Source organism: Thalassophryne amazonica, chromosome 7 (assembly GCF_902500255.1).
Source record: "Thalassophryne amazonica chromosome 7, fThaAma1.1, whole genome shotgun sequence".
Taxonomy (NCBI): domain Eukaryota; kingdom Metazoa; phylum Chordata; class Actinopteri; order Batrachoidiformes; family Batrachoididae; genus Thalassophryne; species Thalassophryne amazonica.
Genome location: NC_047109.1, coordinates 68,294,481 through 68,315,986, shown reverse-complemented (window position 1 = coordinate 68,315,986; position 21,506 = coordinate 68,294,481). Strand labels below are relative to the sequence as shown.

The 21,506-nt window shown below is 45.2% G+C and overlaps 1 protein-coding gene across 1 annotated transcript in view; it reads right to left on the bottom strand.

Moving 5' to 3' along the window:
- Positions 1-20,539, bottom strand: part of tlr18 (toll-like receptor 18) — a 61,355-nt gene extending 40,816 nt beyond the window's left edge. The window contains exon 1 of the mRNA XM_034174380.1: positions 20,425-20,539. Coding sequence (XP_034030271.1) covers positions 20,425-20,471 — 47 coding nt within the window. The 5' untranslated portion in view covers positions 20,472-20,539. The remainder of the gene's footprint in view (positions 1-20,424) is intronic.
- Between the last annotated feature and the right edge of the window lie 967 nt (positions 20,540-21,506).

Sequence of the window (21,506 nt, the reverse complement as noted above, 5' to 3'; positions counted from 1 at the left end):
CAGGAGTATGAGGCGTTGGAAGCAGCTATGAAATTACACGGTTTGCATATGACTCCATAGTATGAATGGTCAATTTGCACATGAAACAGGAATCATATGCAATACGTGTAAAGTTGTACCTGCCTCCAACGCCTTGTACACCTGTTGCTCCACATTCCAGTGGGGACAGACTTCTCTGGGAGTTACTGCAGGCAGCATTGATGTGGTGTTGATTCCCCTGCTTTTTGCTGTGCTGTCTTGGACTGACTGATCAGTTCACAGTTCAGAGGAACAGCGTAGCAGACTGATTCACTGCGGGAAGTCACTGCTGCTTTGCCTTTGTGGCACCTTTCCTTTTGTTCCACACTGGTTTGGTTTAAGCTTCATGATTTCGGTGCCTGGATCTTGTTTAATTATTTTACGTAGAAGTTTATCAATTTATTGTGTTTCTTTTATTTTATTAAGGTTTTTGTTTATTACAAGATAAAAATATATATATTTGAGATAGTTTGATATTTTTATTAAGAGAAACAAATTTCATTAATAAATTTCATCTTGTATTTTGAACTACTTCTCTGTCTGTCATTTGCAAACGGACCTGAGTGTCTTATTCTTTAGCTGGTTAAATTAAAGTGTTCCCTGGGTGAAATAGCCAGGGTGGCATTGAGCAACAAAATATTATCACCATCCCATCATTATCCATTCTGACACATTTTGCTGTTGTTGGCAGGATTGCAAATTGTAGCTCAGAAAAGTGTGTTCTGTTTGGTTATTTTTTTTTAAAGCAAAATGTTTGGCTATGTTGGATTTGTGTTTTTCCCCAGGGCAAAGCAGCAGTTGACTTCTGTGGAACTGATTAACCCCTCGATTTTTGGCCTACCTTTACAGCGGGGAAAGTCTTGCTTGGTACAGGTTAAGTGATGGAGGCAGAAATGCAGGAGCTGAAGGATTTCATCACTCAGCTGAAACATGAACAGGTTCTGGCCGTGCCTGGCCCTAGTGTAGCGTCCTCACCCACTGCATTCTCCACCGTCAGTGTTCCATCAGTGGAGAGACTGATTTTTGTGGCCTGAGACAGAAATGTCCCATGTTTAGGGGAAAGACAAACAGTCATGGGGTTGAACAAATGGCTGGAGGAGGTGCAAGCTTGTGTAAGAGCATGCCACATGTCTGCATCCAACCAGGCATTCTTTTTGTTAGTCACCATCAACAATGTTGCCTTGGAAGCTGTAAACAACTTCACGTACTTGGGATCCACCATCAGCAATACACTCTCACTCCGAGTAGAACTCAATCGTTGACTCTGCAAAGCAAGCAATATCATGTCCAAACTGAGCAAGAGAATGTGGGAGAACAAAGTTATCAGAGAATGCCAAGATCCAAGTCTACCAAGCTTGTGTTCTCAGTACATTACCATACAGAAGTGACACATAGCCATCTTACATGAAGGAAGAACTTTGACTCAATTCCTTCCACGAGATGCCTCAAGTGCATCATGGGAATTAAGTGGCAAGCTCGAATCGCTCATGGTGCACTGCTGCAGCGTGCGAAAATACCCAGTTTGTTCTCCCTTCTCAGTCAGCAACGCTTACGGTGGCCGGGCCACATTTGCCGCATGGAAGGATGCCCAAAGACATGCTGTTTGGACTACTGCCCCGATGAAGTAGATGTGTGGGATGCCCCCTACTGTGTTTTAAATACACCTGCAAAAAATTAAATCTTGCAACATTTCATTGACAAGCTGGGAAACACTAGCCATGGACCGCTCTGCCTGGCGCCACTTAAGTCGAGCGGGTGCATCACTCACTGACTCTGAAAGAGAGCCAAAAACGCAGAAGACAAAAGAAACTGAAAGACATCTGCTGCCATTGCTAACAACCCTTCCGCATAAGACTTTATCTGCCCACGCTGCAACAAGGACTGTCACTCATGGATTGGCCTCTGCAGTTACACAAGAAGGAAAACCTCCAACATCTAGCAACCTTAGTGCTTTATGTATGGTCTTTCGAGACTGAGCTGCTAAGGAGGAGGAATTAAGTTTATTTTTTCTTGCATGGACTTTGACAACTGATTTAGGGTAATTATCAGGTGCTGAATCCATATCCGAGCTCAGATTTCCTCTATCACAACTTTTTTTGCAATCTGCATGTTCTCTATTGAGGATTTACGCAAAAGGTGCTCATTCACTCAGGAGTTTGACTCCACTAATCATGCACAAAAGCAGCTTCAAAAACCACGTTTGTGAAATATCATTTGTGCAAGACTACAAATTTTGCTTCAATGCTTGATACGAGAAATGTTTTCATATCTCAAAAACTAAGACAGATTCTGATTCAGCACCCCAAAATTATCCAAAATCCATTGAAAAACTCCATGCAATAAAAATTGTGTTGACCATTGTAATTATATATATATATATATATATATATATATATATATATATATATATATATATATACATACATACACACACATGCTCAAAGGTTTACATACACTGGCAGAATTTTAGATATTTTTTCACCATTTCTCAGAGAATATGAATAATAAAACAAAAACGTTTCATTTACACTCATGATTAGTGGTTGTGTGAAGCCATTTTTGTCAAACAATTGTGTTTACGCTTTAAATCATAATGACAACAGAAAGTATCCAAATGGCCCTGATTAAAAGTTTACATACCCCAGTTCTTAATACAGTGTATTGCCCCCTTTAACATCAATGACAGCTTTGAGTCTTTTGTGGTAGTTGTGGACGAGGCTTTTTTATTTTCCTCTGATGGTAAAGCTGCCCATTCTTCTTGGCAAAAAGCCTCCAGTTCCTGTAAATTCCTGGGCTGTCTTGCATGAACTGCACACTTCTGATCTCCCAGAGTGGCTCAATGATATTAAGGTCAAGAGACTGAGATGGCCACTTTATTCTGCTGTAGCCAATGACAGGTTGACCTTTGGATCATTGTCATGTTGGAATGTCCAAGTACGCCCTATGCACAGCTTCCGGGCTGATGAGTGCAATTTTCCTCCAGTATTTTCTGATAACATGCTGCATTCATTCATCCATCAATTTTGACCAGGTTTCCTGTGCCTTTGTAGCTCACACATCCCCAAAACATCAGCGATCCATCTCTGTGCTTCACAGTAGGAAGGATGTACCTTTTGTCATAGGCCTTGCTGACTCCTCTCCAAATGTAACATTTATGGTTGTGGCCAAAAAGTCCAGTTTTGGTCTCATCACTCCAAATGACTGTTCTGTGCTGTTTGGTGTATTGTAAGCAGGATACTTTGTGGCATTTGCGTAGTAATGGCTTTCTTCTGGCAACTTAACCATGCAATCCATTTTGCTTCAAGTGCCTCCTTATTGTGCATCTTGAAACAGCCACACCACTTTTTCAAAAAGTCTTGTATTTCTGGGTTTTTCCTTTGCATCTCAAACAATTTTCCTGGCAGTTGCTGAAATTTTTGTTGGTCTACCTGACTGTGGTTTGGATCCAACAGAATCCCTCATTTTTCACTTCTTAATTAGAGAACGTCTGAACACTGCTGACTGACATTTTCAGTGCCTTGGATATCTTTTTATATCCCTTTCCTGTTTTATACAGTTCAGTTACATTTTCTTTGACAATTATTTTGCTTTCCCTATGACTCAAATGTCAGTGCAGCACTGGATGAAAGATGCAAGGGCCTGTCAGGAGCCCATAAATTCACTGGCCTTTTATGCACGCACACACACACACACACACACACACACACACACACACACACACACACACACACACACACACACACACACACACACACACACACACACACACAGATTACCTTAAGCAGCCATTCAAACCAGTTTGTGTCAACTTGTGTGCATGTTATCTGACCAAAATTACCAGGGTATGTTAACTTTTGATTAGGGTCAGTTGAAACCCATGTCACACATAGGCCGACTGGCGTCAGAATGACACATCCACCCACAGTCGGGAAGTCTTGAGATGCGGTCTGAAGACGGATGGACAGGAGTCTCATAGTAGTCTACATAGCTGGTCCCATTCGCTCAGCTGTCGAGTGTGTTGCACAGTTCAAAACACTTTGCGCAATCGAGATGGGACACTCATCTCACGGAGGTGCAGTGTGTGCGCCATCTGATCACAATCTACGTATTCTGACAGCATCATAATGGCATTTGAAATTATCTGATCACAGGTGATTGAGCTCTGAAATGGATCGGTCATGGCAAAGCCTGTCACCATGTCCTGCTTGTGCCATATGTCCACCTCCACTGGTCCCCGGTTGGGGGGCACAAAGGAAATATTGATATGTAATAACATACGCACGCTGCCGCAGATCTGAACAGGCTGTTTTATCCATAACAGACCTTACAGTACACATACATTTTGATTCCTTCTCATAGGCGACATAAATAATTTGAAATAGTGTCCATCATATCTGACCCCACAGGCAGGTGAGCCCCACTTCTGTCTCATGCACATTAATGCGTCATTGCACACGTCAGAGGCTTGGAGCTGAATGGATCTCACCGATGTAATTACATATTACTTGATCACCATCTAACTCTGTAGGAGGTTTGACGTGGAACTGTTTTGCCAGCCCATCACCAACATTATTAACCATGAATCTCACCTCTGGGACGGCTGCAGGAGCATTCCACAGCACAAGGCGGACAAGAGCCAGGGAACACAGCCTGTGGTGAAACCCGGCTGTGCTGTGTGCTGCAAACAACCACGGCATAAATAAATTCCGTGTGACATGCCGCGTACTGATAATCCAACTGGACATCACGGTGTACAGAGTTGCGTTGTACTACTTCATGCTGGAGTGGGCAAAAATAAATAAATAAATAAAGTTCACTGGAAAAGCTGTGTCTGACAAATGTTACACACATGGCCCACTGCCAGCAAAGTTTAGCAGCAAAAAGGTGTCCAGTGACTGACTGTAGTGCACGCGCGTAGTGGCTCATTCAGCCGTTATCAGAACACACACACACACACACACACACACACACTCAGCTGAGTGATCATTTCGTCACCTGTTCTGTGCACACACATGCGATCTCCTTCTGTGAGGTCAGTGAGCACTGGGACAGAGAGGACGAGCAAAGTTGTGATTGCAAGGGAGTAGGTGAGTGACAACTAATGCAGGCTTTGACACATATGGCACGAGTACAGTTTACAGGTTGGTTGTCCAGTACCGGCAGGGCACAGTGCTGCCTCCCACTCCAGTCCAGTGTTTGCCATCCAGACAGTCTTCAGCAATTTTATGGCCATCTGATAGTTGCTCTGTGTTGTCTAAATACACTTTGGATGTGTCAGATCCCGCTTTTTAGATACACGGCACACGCTCACCCTCCGATGAACGTGTTTGTGTAAAAACCAGCTCTCCGTCTCTGGGGTCCGACCTTCGTGTCTCCACGAGTATTACCCGACAGGGCTGCACAAAGGCTGTTCAAGCTGGTGGCGAGGAGATTCGTCTAGCTGCTCACTGCCTCCATCCGGATGTCCACCCTGCTGAAGCTGATCTCGCACCCTGGTCGAATAGCCTTCTCAGGAACCAGGATACGAACCGGCCACGCCCGTTAACGGCAGCTCTCCTCTTATGGATCAGGGCTCTTGGAATGTTGCTAGATTTTAAATTTAGTGACTTGTACAGCGAGTCCCCAGGATGTGTTATTTTCATTAAAAACCAGACTAACTTTTAGAGCACTTTTGATGTTGTACACCCAATAAACTTAACTTTTACACCTTAAGAAGCATCAATAATCCAATGTCCGAGCCTTAACACTTTAACTGCATGCTTGGAATTTTATTGCAGGTTTTGCAAGTGCCGATAACATAATCAAAATAGGTTACATAGTGATAATTTCACAACAGTAATTCAAGTATAATTAGAATAATGATTGGCAGAGATTTTTGTTTTTAATTCAATAATTCTGACTGATCTTACTTTGACTGGGACTGGATTGACTTCTTAATTTTTTCTAGGAGTGAGGGAAGGAGGTTTTTGAGGTTAGGGTCCCCAGCTCGATGAACTTGATTTCCTCTTCATCAGCTATTAGTCGTTAGCTGACCATGATCCTTGTGTGATATTGTAATCCTTCAGGAAGTTAATCCACATAAGAATTTATTCCGTCTTCAATCAACCAAAAGTTGATCTAATCCATTCTGGTATGCTGTGATATTCCTTGAGAGAGAAATCGTTGAACATTCCCCACTCAGACTTAAGGCCAGTGGTTATTCTCCATCGTTCTGCTACTCCGTGACTGGACGGCCTGAGTGGGAGTTGAAATCTCTCTCAAATGATCTTTTATGGCTCCAATCCTCTCACTCCACGATTCCAATTGATGCTCACAAGATGGACAAGTCTTGTGATCTCCTCGTAGCAGGGGAGTAGTGGCAACAGCACCTCTCCCTGGAAGAATAACCCCGTTTTCTGGTGTTTCAACAAGTTATATATGTTCTTGACTCCAGTCGTCCTTAGATGATCTTGGTTACCATGGGGACGCTGTTGACTCAAAACCTCCTCCCTTCTCCTTCTGCTTTACTGGAAATCCCTGCAGCCCCTACCAGTAACTTATTTCTCAAGTTCCTCTTTTCCGTTAACACTTCAGCTTTTCTGAGAATTCATTCTTTTAAATCATTTCTTTAGAATCACATCAATCATATTCAATCATTTCATTACAACTCTCTTTTACATAAAAACAATTCATATGATCATATACAAACATTCTCATTCCTTATTATTCATTTCATATTTTACTAACATTTTAATCATTTGATCAGTTGTTTAACATCAGCTTTTCTTGCCCCACTTGCAACATCTTCTTCACTTCCTCTTTTTCTCTGACTCTGCACTCTTTATGAAAAACAACTCATATAATCATTCATTTCACTTATTTGTAACATACTTTTTCTAATCAACTCTTAATTTTAACACATTAATACTTCATTTGATCATACTTGTCATGTTAGAATCATTCTTAGACATATTCCATCGTCTTCACCACCGAGTTCATTCCGTGGGCCTCCCCATTTGCAATGGAAAAGTCCGGTATGACCTCACTTACTCCTGGAAGGTACCAAAAACTGTGCAGTTTAATCCAACAGCATGTATATTAATTCCATGGCACGTATTATATTCCAAGATGAAAACAAGCTGAAAGCAAGCATAAAGTCATCTTTCCTGACAGATGCGATCGTGCAGGTGTGGACGAGGCAGTCTGGACGGGATCCGCCCACAGTCTACATGCCTCTTTCCCTCCCAACTGCATCCGGATTATGGCCATTTCTGCCATGTCGGCCTGGTTTCTGCACATTATTGCTATGTGTGATAGAGGTCTTAGTTTCTGTTGTCATTATGATTTAAAAAGAGCAAACTGTCACGCCCGGCGGGTGCCAGGCACCCGAAGTGTTAGGACCCAAAATGCAAACTTTCGGACTACTGGATGTAGAAGTACTCATGGTCTTTAATTCAGGCTCTGGTTCGGTACACAGGTGTTCAGTTGGCGAGGCAGAAGCACAAACAGGGTCAGGCAAAAACGCAGTCATGGGCAAGCAGAGTTCAAAGGCACAAGCAGACACAGACATTATGGGCAAGGCAAAAGGCGCAGTCAAAAAACACAAGGCAGGATCTGGATACACGGCAAAAACAGGACTAGACAAAGCGCTGGTGAGTGTACAAAGACAACAAACGAGCAAGGGTGTGGTGGCTGGGTGGAGATTAAATAAGACAGGAGTTAACTAGGTGCACGTGAAGGAACAATCAAGAAGGGGGTGTGGCTAGTGAACAGAGATAGGCATGAGACAAGATAGTGAAGGCAGGAAGACAGAGTGGGGTGATGAAACAGACAAAGATGTGTGAGCAGGTGCAAGAGCGGGAGTGAGTGAAAGAAAAACATGGCAGGTGCAGTATGTGAAGTGAAAATAAATGACTGGGCGTGAGACATGTTAAGTGAACATAAATAACTGGATGTGAGACAAGGACATGAAAGCAGGTGCAGGATGTGAAGTGGGAACAAGAGGCAAAAACAAAACTGAATCATATTTCCGTGAACAGGAATCAGACATGAACAAGAGACTAGACTAAACATGAACTGGCGAGACAGACTTAATCAAGACAGAAAAGCAGACCGGAGATAAACTAGATAAAACTGTTCAGAGAATAATAAGAAATTAAACACCATGACAGAACTAATACTGAAACAGGCAGACATAAACTCTAAGTAGAAACAAAACAAAACCAAAGTGCAAACAGAAATGAGAAAAACATAAAAGAGCAAATGATAACTAAATGATCAAGTATGAAAACACAGATTAATAGAAAGGAATTGAGACATGATCTGAATATAAATGTAACAAGGAAAGTGACAGAGCAAAATTAGAACGTAGAATAAACACATGATGAAAGTAACAAAAACAGAACTGAGAATAACCATATGATGAAAATAATATGACTAGTGAATAGTAACAAGAACAAAGTGACAAGAAAAACATGACAGAATAAATCATGATGAAAATAAATAGTAATAATCAAAGCTGCAGCAGACGGGAAACCATGAAAAGAGGAAAATCAAGGGCTTAGCGCCCTCACCGGGCCCAGTCCCTGACACAAACACAGTTGTTTGACAAATGGCTTCACACAACCACCTACCATGAGTTAAAAAAAAAATCTATATATACGAGGGCTGTCAATAAAGTAACGGTCCTTTTTATTTTTTTCAAAAACTATATGGATTTCATTCATATGTTTTTACGTCAGACATGCTTGAACCCTCGTGCGCATGCGTGAGTTTTTCCACGCCTGTCGGTGACGTCATTCGCCTGTGAGCACTCCTTGTGGGAGGAGTCGTCCAGCCCCTCGTCGGAATTCCTTTGTCTGAGAAGTTGCTGAGAGACTGGCGCGTTGTTTGATCAAAATTTTTTCTAAACCTGTGAGACACATCGAAGTGGACACGGTTCGAAAAATTAAGCTGGTTTTCAGTGAAAATTTTAACAGCTGATGAGAGATTTTGAGGTGATTCTGTCGCTTTAAGGACTTTTCACGGTGCGAGACGTCGTGCAGCGCTCTCAGGCGGCGTCATCAGCCTGTTCAAGCTGAAAACCTCCACATTTCAGGCTCTATTGATCCAGGACGTCGTGAGAGAACAGAGAAGTTTCAGAAGAAGTCGGTTTCAGCATTTTATCCGGATATTCCACTGTTAAAGGAGATTTTTTTAATGAAAGACGTGCGGACGGATCCGCGCGTCGGGACGCAGCCGACGCGGTGCGGCGGCACAGGAAAAACACCTCCGTGTTGATAACCATTTGTAAAATCCAGGCGGCTTTTGATGGCTTTCAGTGGAGTGAGTATATGGGAAATTGTTTAACAGGCAGGACATGTTCCAACTTGTCCTTAAGGCTTTCAACAGAGGTGTTTTTCCTGTGGCGGAGCGTCGCGGCGGCTGCGTCCCGACGCGCGGACCCGTCCGCACGTCTTTCATTAAAAAAATCTCCTTTAACAATGGAATATCCGGATAAAATGCTGAAACCGACTTCTTCTGAAACTTCTCTGTTCTCTCACGACGTCCTGGATCAATAGAGCCTGAAATGTGGAGGTTTTCAGCTTGAACAGGCTGATGACGCTGCCTGAGAGCGCTGCGCGACGTCTCGCACCGTGAAAAGTCCTTAAAGCGACAAAATCACCTCAAAATCTCTCATGAGCCGTTAAAATTTTCACTGAAAACCAGCTTAATTTTTCGAACCGTGTCCACTTCGATGTGTCTCACAGGTTTAGAAAAAATTTTGATCAAACAACGCACCAGTCTCTCAGCAACTTCTCAGACAAAGGAATTCCGACGAGGGGCTGGACGACTCCTCCCACAAGGAGTGCTCACAGGGCGAATGACGTCACCGACAGGCGTGGAAAAACTCACGCATGCGCACGAGGGTTCAAGCATGTCTGACGTAAAAACATATGAATGAAATCCATATAGTTTTTGAAAAAAATAAAAAGGACCGTAACTTTATTGACAGCCCTCGTATATATCAATCCAAAATTCTGCCAGAGTATGTAAACCTTTGAACACAACTGCATATTGATTGAAGACAGACATTTAGTTCGACTTCCATTCCATTGTAGACAGCATAAACCTCAGGATATTTCATGTTTTTTCAACAATACAAAACATTCCAAAAATGTTGTAGTGGGGTGGCATAGTAAAACAATAGTTTATTTTGTGATAAAAGCATGGAATTTGCCACACATTCAAAATTAACTAATGTTTATTTTCAGATATGGAGCCATCCTGGAGCTGACCTCTAATGAGCTACAGGGGTCAATAAAGAATTACACAGGGGTCAAAATTTTAAAATGCTTCAATCATGCTGAAAATTTTGGTAAAATTGGAGCAACTTTAACTTTTGACCCCTTTACAAACTGAAACTAACCTTTGTCACCATTTTTGCTGTTTTTATCCCATAACTCCATGGAATTCTGTCATAGATAGTCCAAACTATATTGTTTTGGAATCATTATGATCAGACATATAATCTGGCATAGTTTTCAACATAGATTCCAAATGCAACTAAACACGAAGACTCCCATTCACTAATTTTCTTTGTTTTCTGCCATTTCTCTCAGTGTCCCCAATGGTCACATCTAAGGCAAGTACACAATGTAGAATTTCTGAAGACAGCTTGCTGCCAGAGCACCATTGTACAAGTTCCCTGTGCTGGTAATAGTGTCGGGCTTGGACAGCAAAAATAAGAATGTGTAAGTGAGATCGTCCTTCCTAGCTAGACTGGGTAGAGACAGTAACTCAAATAAATAAAAAAATGCTACAATTTTTAACTCACCAGTTTAAAGAGTGCAAAACAAGGACGCATTACTTCATGGTTAACTTTGATGCACTAGGTCAATCTGAAAAGCAACTTTGTTTTGTCTATATAAACTGATCATTGTCGCAACCGTGTCTGCTCAGCCTGTCATGTTAGCATTAGCTAATGAAGGGCGTTAAGGTCGCAATCAGAAACATGATTCTCACAAGTGTGGCTGTGAATGGTGTCAAAACATTTCATTTGTTGTTGTTATATCTTCAAAATGGATTAAACAAATATGGACATAACTGCAACTTTTGATATCACTTTTTGAAAGTTTTGATACCTTTGAAACACCCTTTTCAAAAATGGCTCTGGAGCCTGCATGAAAAGGATAATACAAAACAATATTAGCTGAAACAGACAATAGAAAGGAAATGTAAAACCAAAATCTATGGCTGGGAATGCTGCAAAAATCTCAGTGGTACTGCAATGGCTAAAGCCCCTTTCACACTGGGCCATCTTGGAGTTGCCTAATGCAGTGTACCGACTATGCCAAGGTTACACAGCCCTACGTTGTTGTGTGGGCCGCTGAAGAGGAGGTACTGCTGGCCCACCACCACCAGATGGCGCCCTGCTTGGAGTGCAGGCTCCAAGCACGAGAGGGCGTCGGAGCCGCTGGAGGTGACAGCTGTCATCTATCAACACCAGCTGTCACCCATCACCACCACTATAAAGACCGGACTGCAACTCCACCTCCTCGCCGAGAAATCTACCTTACAGGTAATTTTCTCTGCTGAACAAAACATTGTGTAATAGTCTGAACTTCTTTTGCAGCCGTTATCCTGTGATGTTTGCCTTATCTGTGGGATTGGCGTTTGGTGTGATCAGCGACGGCTTCGCTTCACACTCCAACCAGATAAGTGGTTAGACAGGAGCTGCACGAGTGTGTGACTGGAGATGGAGGTTCTCCCTCCTTACTGTACACAGACTGTGGGATTACTGAGTGTGCGAACTCACACTCATCCAGAACTGTTTCTGTTTTCTGCCAGCAGTACCGGGTCTGACTGCTGAAGACAGTGGCCACCTGGGGCGCAGGGCTTGGCGGCTCTGGTGTTCTTCAGGTCCGTTGGTGGTGAGGCTTGTGTGGGTTCCGGCTTTTCTCTCGCCGGACGTCTCCTATCTTCGAGCCTGCCACACGTCACCTTTTTTGTCGGATTGATATAACGCATATTTGTATCTGTCTGTATTACGTTGTGCACCTTCACAACATTAAATTGTTACTTTTTGGCTATTCCATTGTCCCTTCATTAACGCCCCCTGTTGTGGGTCCGTGTCACGACACTTCCCCAACAGGATTTCTTGGCCAGCGTCATGGATCCCGAGGGGCGTCAACTCGAGCCTGAATGGCCAATGGAAGAGCAAGGTGCACAGGCGCCAGCAGGAGGCGTGTTAGGGGAGCTGCAGCAAATACTGACCGCTTTCACTGCTCGGTTGGATCTGGTCACCGAGCAGAACGTTATCCTCAATCGGAGGATGGAGGCTCTCACCGCCAGGGTGGAGGCGTGCGATCAAGGTGCTGCTGCAGCACCTCCTTCTGCTGGTCCTTTGTCAGACACAAACGTTCCACTGGTCGTTCAACGACCCCCCCCCACCATCCCCTGAAGCATACATAAGCCCTCCGGAGCCGTACGGAGGTTGTGTTGAGACGTGCGCGGACTTCCTAATGCAGTGCTCGCTCGTCTTTGCACAGCGTCCCGTCATGTACGCGTCAGACGCTAGCCGGGTGGCTTATGTCATCAATTTGCTTCGAGGAGAGGCACGCGCCTGGGCTACGGCGCTTTGGGAGCAGAACTCATGGCTCCTAACGTCATACGCTGGGTTTGTAAGGGAGTTCAAACAGGTTTTTGATCATCCCAACAGAGGCAAGACCGCTTTGAGCATGCTACTGTCAATGCGACAGGGGCGCCGGAGTGCAGCCGAGTATGCAGTCGACTTCCGCATCGCGGCTGCGAGGTCCGGCTGGAATACCGTTGCACTCCGCGCCGCCTTCATAAACGGGCTGTCTCCGGTCCTGAAGGAGCACCTGCTGGCTAAAGAGGAACCGCGGGATTTTGACGGGCTTGTCGACCTGGTTATACGCTTAGACAACCGGTTAGAGGAACACCGTCGGGAGCAGGCGGGGGGCGTGACCGGGCACGGGCCGTCCCTCTTCCTTCCGGGTCCGAAGGGTGCCGTCGTCCCCACGCTCCACAGCCAGAGGGCCCCGTGTGGCTACAGCTCCCCCTGCTGACGAAGCTATGGACACGAGCAGGGCCAAAATGAAATCAAAGGACAGACAAGGGAGGCAGGCCCGCGGGGAGTGTTTTTTCTGTGGGTCTAAAGGTCACATACAGAGGAACTGTCCCAAACGGTCAAACTACAACGCCCGTCCTTAGAAACTGGGCTAAGGGTGGGCCATAACACGCACGCGGGGGAACCCCGAAAATCAGCACGAATCCCAGTCACAATCCTTTGTGAGGATTTAACCCTTCACGCCCCAGCACTTATAGACACGGGGCCAGAAGGGAATCTGCTGGACAGCAGATGGGCAAAGGAAGTAGGGCTCCCTCTGGTGGCTCTGCCTTCCCCTGTGAAGGTACGAGCACTAGATGGCACTCGTCTTCCATTAATCACACACCAGACACAGCCAGTGACCTTGGTGGTGTCTGGGAATCACAGGGAGGAGATAGTGTTTTTTGTAACACCTTCTACCTCCCGAGTGATTTTGGGTTTTCCATGGGTGTTGAAACACAATCCCCGGATTGATTGGCTGTCTGGGGTTGTGACGCAGTGGAGCGAAACCTGCCACCGGGAGTGTTTAGGATCCTCGGTTCCACCCGGTGAGATAGCTAAGGAGGAGGTCAAAGTCCCGCCCAATCTGACGGCGGTGCCATGTGAGTACCACAATCTTGCTGACGTCTTCAGCAAAGATCTGGCACTCGCCCTTCCCCCGCACTGACCGTACGATTGTGCCATCGATTTGATTCCGGGCGCTGAGTACCCGTCCAGCAGGCTGTACAACCTCTCACGTCCGGAACGCGAATCAATGGAGACCTACATCCGGGACTCGTTAGCTGCCGGGTTGATCTTGAACTCCACCTCCCCGATGGGTGCTGGTTTCTTTTTTGTGGGTAAAAAGGACAGCGGACTCCATCCATGCATCGATTACAGAGGGCTGAACGAGATCACGGTTCGCAACCGATACCCGTTACCTCTGTTGGATTCGGTGTTCACGCCCCTGCATGGAGCCCAAATATTCACCAAACTTGATCTTAGGAATGCATACCACCTGGTTCGGATCCGGAAGGGAGACGAGTGGAAGACGGCATTTAACACCCCCTTAGGTCACTTTGAGTACCTGGTCATGCTGTTCGGCCTCACAAACGCCCCTGCGACGTTCCAAGCTTTGGTTAATGACGTCTTGCGGGACTTCCTGCACCGGTTTGTCTTCGTGTATCTAGACGACATCCTCATCTTTTCTCCGGACTCTGAGACTCATGTTAAGCATGTACGTCAGGTCCTACAGCGGTTGTTGGAGAACCGGCTGTTTGTGAAGGGCGAGAAGTGCAACTTCCACCGCACTTCTTTGTCCTTCCTGGGGTTCATAATCTCCTCCAACTCCGTCGCCCCTGATCCGGCCAAGGTTGCGGCGGTGAGAGATTGGCCCTACCCAACAAGCCGTAGGAAACTGCAACAGTTCCTCGGCTTTGCAAATTTCTACAGGAGGTTCATTAAGGGTTACAGTCAGGTAGTTAGCCCCCTGACAGCCCTGACCTCCACTAAAGTCCCCTTCACCTGGTCGGATCGGTGCGAAGCCGCGTTTAGGGAGTTGAAACGCCGGTTCTCGACTGCACCAGTTCTGGTGCAGCCCGATCCTACTCGCCAGTTCACAGTGGAAGTGGATGCCTCTGACTCAGGGATAGGAGCCGTGCTGTCCCAGAGCGGGGAGTCCGATAAGGTCCTCCACCCTTGTGCCTATTTTTCCCGCAGGTTGACCCCGGCTGAGAGGAATTATGACGTCGGCAATCGGGAACTCTTGGCGGTGAAGGAGGCTCTTGAGGAGTGGAGACACCTGTTGGAGGGAGCGACGGTGCCCTTCACGGTTTTCACGGACCATCGGAACCTGGAGTACATCCGGACCGCCAAGCGGTTGAACCCCAGGCAAGCCCGCTGGTCACTGTTCTTCGGGCGCTTTGACTTCCAGATTACGTACCGCCCCAGGACCAAGAACCAACGGTCGGATGCACTGTCCCGGGTGCATGAAGAGGAAGCCAAGGCCGAGCTGTCAGACCCCCCAGAGACCATCATCCCTGAGTCCACTGTCGCGGCCACCCTCACCTGGGACGTGGAGAAGACCGTCCGGGAGGCCCTGACATGGAACCCGGGCCTGGGGACCGGCCCGAAGAACAAGATGTACGTCCCACCAGAGGCCAGAGCTGCGGTTTTGGACTTCTGCCATGGGTCCAAGCTCTCCTGTCATCCCGGAGTGCGCAGGACCATGGCAGTAGTCCAGCAGCGCTTCTGGTGGGCGTCTATGGAAGCCAACATCTGGGACTACGTCCAGGCCTGCACCACCTGTGCCAGGGGCAAGGCGGACCACAAGAGGACCTCAGGACTCCTCCGACCCCTACCGGTGCCTCATCGCCCCTGGTCCCACATCGGCCTGGACTTTGTCACTGGTCTCCCGCCGTCCCAGGGCCACACCACCATCTTGACGATAGTGGACCGGTTCTCCAAGGCGGCCCACTTCGTGGCCCTCCCGAAGCTCCCTACGGCCCAGGAGACAGCAGACCTCCTGGTCCACCACGTCGTGCGTGTTGAGTATTTTCGCCTCCAAACATTCTTAAAACCTTGATAAGACAAACAGAGTCAAGAAACACCAGTGAGACAGAATGTCAATTTTAGCTCGCGAGGAGTGCAGTCAGGCTGTACACCAAAGCTACACTAAAGTCTGGCCTGCGCTCCCGCTGTTTTTATTAAGGACTTCCCTACATACATGGGCGGTACAGCTCCTAAGGGGAGGAGTGATAGCGTGTGAGCTGTTGCCGCAGAACCGCTGATTGCACAATACATTCAGGACGTTCAGAACCTTTTTAATCTTGGGCTCGATTAAGATGTGTTTAAGACATCTATCGATTAATCACACTTCTTCTGACACAAGGACTAATGTATCATAATCACACTGTGGTTGGAACATTCAATTCTCTATTCTTTATCTCACTGCTCCGCTTACGGCTGCATTCTGCCTGGGTCATCTTCACATATCCTGAAAAAGAGCTTAGCGTGCACACAGAGATACCACAACTTGCAGAAACACTTCATGTCACATATCTTAAGTAACCTTCACCCATCACATCAGTACAGTACACTTTATCAGAGCAGAGAGAACTACATTCTACCAGAGCAGACAACACAAAACATGCATGATAAAATAAAACAGTGTATCTACAGAATAACTCCAACAGTGCGTCTGCATGGGATACCAGCGGACATCGTCTCAGACCGTGGCCCTCAGTTCTCATCTCAGGTCTGGAGGAGTTTTTGCAAGGAACTGGGGGCCACCGTGAGTCTCTCGTCCGGGTATCACCCCCACACGAACGGACAGGCAGAGCGGGCCAACCAGGAGTTGGAGCAGGCCCTCCGTTGCGTTACCTCCGCGCACCCGATGGCCTGGAGCACCCATCTGGCCTGGATCGAGTACGCCCACAACAGCCAAGTGTCGTCTGCCACCGGCCTCTCCCCGTTCGAGGTGTGTTTGGGGTACCAGCCCCTATTGTTCCCGCTTGTGGAGGGTGAGGTCGGTGTGCCCTCGGTCCAGGCCCACCTAAGGAGGTGCCGCCGGGTGTGGCGGACCACCCGTTCTGCCCTGTTGAAGGCCCGGACGAGGGCCAAGGCCCATGCAGACCGCCGGCATTCCCCGGCCCCTGCATACCAGCCTGTGCAGGAGGTATGGTTGTCAACGAAGGACATCCCACTTCAAGTGGAATCACAAAAACTGAAAGACAGATATATCGGACCCTTTCCCTTTGGGATTACTGAGTGTGCGAACTCACACTCATCCAGAACTGTTTCTGTTTTCTGCCAGCAGTACCGGGTCTGACTGCTGAAGACAGTGGCCACCTGGGGCGCAGGGCTTGGCGGCTCCGGTGTTCTTCAGGTCCGTTGGTGGTGAGGCTTGTGTGGGTTCCGGCTTTTCTCTCGCCGGACGTCTCCTATCTTCGAGCCTGCCACACGTCACCTTTTTTGTCGGATTGATATAACGCATATTTGTATCTGTCTGTATTACGGTGTGCACCTTCACAACATTAAATTGTTACTTTTTGGCTATTCCATTGTCCCTTCATTAACGCCCCCTGTTGTGGGTCCGTGTCACGACACTTCCCCAACATACGTGGCAATATGCTGAGGGGCGCAAAGGGGTCTGCGAAATGGGCACAAAAAAATTAAATGTTTAATTTTCCAGTGCTCTATGCCGAATGTTTAGTCTATGCAACACTCCGTTGCTGTACGCTACCCTACGTAACACTGCGCTACGCTACACCAAGCCTTCACAAATGTACGGTACCCTACGCCAGTCTGGCAAAAACTCCTTTTAGGGTTTTTTTTTTTTTTAATCAGTAGATACCTGCATTACTAGATTTTATTCATCCCGCTGGACTCTGCTGACAGTGAAGCTTTAAAACCACAGAAGAAGAGGCGAGCCAAGCTTCCCCTCTGGACGCAACATACACAGCTACTCCTGCATATTAGATACGCACAATACGACACAGGCGTGGTGTGAAAGGGGCTCAACTTGAAATCCCGTTTTCAAATCTTTCTTCTTGTATTTAACTGGCAGATTGCAACTGACATTAGGTGCATACCGCCACCTACTGTACATGATTGTGCACAGGGACTTTGCAGAATTTCAAATGCTGCCTGCTTTGTTGTAAAACCAGTTTGAAGACTAAAATCAGCCTTTTCACACTCTTGCTCGCTTCCGGGTTTTGCTCGACTGGACCCACTGCGACCCAGGCAGTGTCTATTCGTAAACATAGAATCAGCTGATCACTGTTTCACTTTGCGGACCTCTATAAATCTTGTGCACTACGTTCGTATTTCCGAGTGTGTGAAATAAATTATTTGTGAAGAATAAAATAAAATTAATCATGGATGTGGTTGGTGAATGGCAGCTGAATGTTGTCTCTAGTAAATAATCAAGAAGTAACTGCCTGGCCTATATCCCTGCATGTTCTGTGTCATTTATTAGGCTTATATGCACATGTACATGTGATTTGGATCAATGTATAATGAACACAGGTGGTGTAAAACACATTGATTTGTATCACAACAGAGCAAGATGACAGATTACGCTGCCCTTTGAAAAGATGACGATGGCAAATCATTCCCCAACTCAATATCCAAACTTGAGTCCGGCTGGCTGGATGATAACAGCGGTATGACTTGATGGCACTGCGGTGGATTTAACCCGTGCACTGCCGCACAAAGCGCCAGGCCAACGCGACCCACTGGATGCCGCGCTGTGTTCCGCTGAACGCTGTGATATATAAAATAATTATTTTGTAGCAGATTAATCATTTGCTCTCAGAGATTGCCTGATAAAACCATCTCTAATCGCTCCGGAAGCAGAGAAGTTTCTCCAGTAGCTTGTCTTGTGCGCTTCTTGGGGTGGAAAAAGCGTTTGGGATAATCTCAAAAGGAAATTATTTATAATATTTATATTGCAATGGCTTGGTAAAACAGCTGCATTTTCACTCCTTATAAGCATCTAGAAAATTATATTTATTATGGATTTTAGACAGTTGTTTGACTGACGCCATCACTGACCAACCGAGTGTCTGTTTACGTTTCTACACCTCGACCTTTGAACCAACCTGGTTGCACATGCGCATTCCCAGAGTGTTAAAAGGTTTACAAGTGCAGCTAATGCTAGAAATGTTTAATCGATGGAAGCAGCTCAGCACAAATACGGTATAGCGTCCCCAGCAGTTCTGGAATGGTTAAAACATGCATGCGCCAATGCAGCTCAAAATGTGTGGACACACAGTTTGAAATTAACAATATTTTTATTAACTGCTCTATTCAGTATCTTTGATCCATATTTTTTATTGCTTCGTCAATACAAGTTGAAGAAAACAAAGACGTTCACTGGTGACTGATTTATTATATTGTGATGATAAATATGTAAAGAACAAACTGTTGGGATTGTGAAAGTCTGTGTCCACAAACATCTGGTGTAATGTGATAAGACAGAGAATAAAAGTCTTTTATCTCTGCTTTATTTTTTCATGTTATCATATCTTGGCCAGTGTTGCCACAGTTACTTTGAAAAAGTAATCCAATTACTGATTACTCAATTGTAAAAGTAACTAAGTTAGATTACTAGTTACTTTTTTAGTTACTTTCCCCAGCTGCCGACAACAAGCCTCTGCCACCTCAACGTGACAGTGATACGTGTTTTGCCAAAACTCACTTTATAGTCAGCCTTTCTTGACTATAATGAAAATAAATACCTGTCTTATAAAAAGTACCATAAAGACCTCTTTCTTGACCTCATATTTAACTGTTGACTGTAACAGTAAAACTTGCAATTTCTAACCTACATTGTTTATAAATGTAACTATTAAATTCTTTCTAACATTTAAATTCTCTCTAAACATTTTACTTGTCAAAATTATTATTATAAGTAGTATAAGTAGTTGTAGTAAAAAAAAAAGGCTTCAAAACTGGACCTTTAATCTAGGGGTGTTGTGGGGGGGCACATCCCTGCCCCACACCCCCATTCCATCTGGATTCACCCCTGCTTTGGCGTTTGAGCACAAAGAATGGATAACATTTATTTATGCAGAAAACATGACCAGATTTACAGGTAAGAAAGTTTTATTGTGTTTTCACATCATGTGGTCCTCAGAAAGAGAGTTTAGGTGCATTTGAGTGGAAAATAGTGTTAGTTGTTGACGCGTCGTGGAGGATCAGCTGTTTTTAGCGAGCAGATATGGAGTGGCTCAGCTCAGAATTCTAAATAAAGGAGAAAAAAAAGTATTAAAATGTCTTTGTAAAGCTCCGTGCAGGTGTGCTGTTGTCACCGCGTCGTAGCTGCTGCAGAAAACCGTGGATGAAAAGCTCACAGCTTGCTTAAAGTGGGCAGTTCAGTCGAACCCCGACCCCCTGCCCACGGACCAAGTTTAATGCTGCTATCGACCCACAATGCAAAAATAATAGTAACCCACAGTGATTTGGAGAAGTAACTTTAATCTGATTACTGATTTGGAAAGATTAACGCATTAGATTACTTGTTACTAAAAAAAAGTGGTTAGATTAGAGTAACGCGTTACCGGCATCACTGATCTTGGCTGTGTGGATGGAAAACCTCAAACAGTTTTTGCAGTAAGAGGCAGCGTGATAGTGTTGAGCTGGTACTGATTGAGACCCTCTAATCTCTGTTTTCACATTGTTTATAATCTTCCATCACTTAAGATTTACAAAGTATGTGTTTTGGTAATGATACACATATCCTGAGATAGATCAAAAACGTACAACAACCTACATGTAAAGAAAGAAACACCTTAAAAAAAAGAAAGAGGAAGGTGAAAGAAAAAGCAACTCACCTCAGGGGCTGACTGGCCAACTTTGGTGCTTCTTCCTTCATGTGCATTTTGCACAGGTTGGTGAAATCCACATTAGGAGAGTTCACTTCACTGAGCTCTGGTAGTTTCTGTCTGCAGTTTGTTCACGTGTGTTTGAGTTTGCTCAGGAATGTGTTTAGTGCCTGGGGGTGTTTCCTTTTCCTTGAATCCTCCTACATGCATTTCGGAGGCATGCTTGTGTGCCTCCTACGTACAAAGCATTCTGTTTTTTACGATGGAGGATCTCATACACACACACACACACCCTACAAATACAAGACGACGACTTTCAAGAACATCAAGAGTTTATATAAAGTCTGAAAGTGGCCAAAAATGAAGCGGACAGCAAACAGACAAACCGTCAACACACAATAAATGTGATTTTTGGACTGTAGTGATGTCATTTCATGACATTTATTAAACACCATGATGTCATTTATATTATGCAATGACAGATGATTTATTGGTCGATCTTTGCTCCGCACTCACACACACGTACTAAATATAAACTAACTAAACTGGTTCTTTGGTTCATAATCCCAAGGGAACCATTTTTGGTGTGATTTAGCCCCAACTTATGAAGAACTTTTTTTTTTATTGTTAACCAAATATCCAACGTAATATTACGTAAATGTAATGGCTTCCAAACTGAGAAAAACTGAATAGTGGTCACATTTTGAAAATAAATGTGCTGGATAAAAAGTCAGGCAGTATTGTATACTGCTAGTGGTGACAGAAAGAAAAATGACAAAAGTTTTAGGGTACCGGTATTACAATTCAGTGTGGTTGACATGGCGTGTTGGATTTGGCTGCAACCACACAACCTGACCAAGTTTATGTCGCAGTTGTGCCATGAAGTGATCATGACAGCCATTAAACCACCACCACATTGTTGTTTTGAAGGAAAATTTGAGATCATCCTGGCTACATTTGGTCGAGTGTTCTCATGCTCAAACATTTGTTAGCGTCAAGCTGCAATGAAAGGAAAGGAAGGAAGGAAAGCAGGCTGCAAGATCTTTCTGATGAAATGTTAGACTGTGTTGGCCAATAATTTAAGCTCAGGG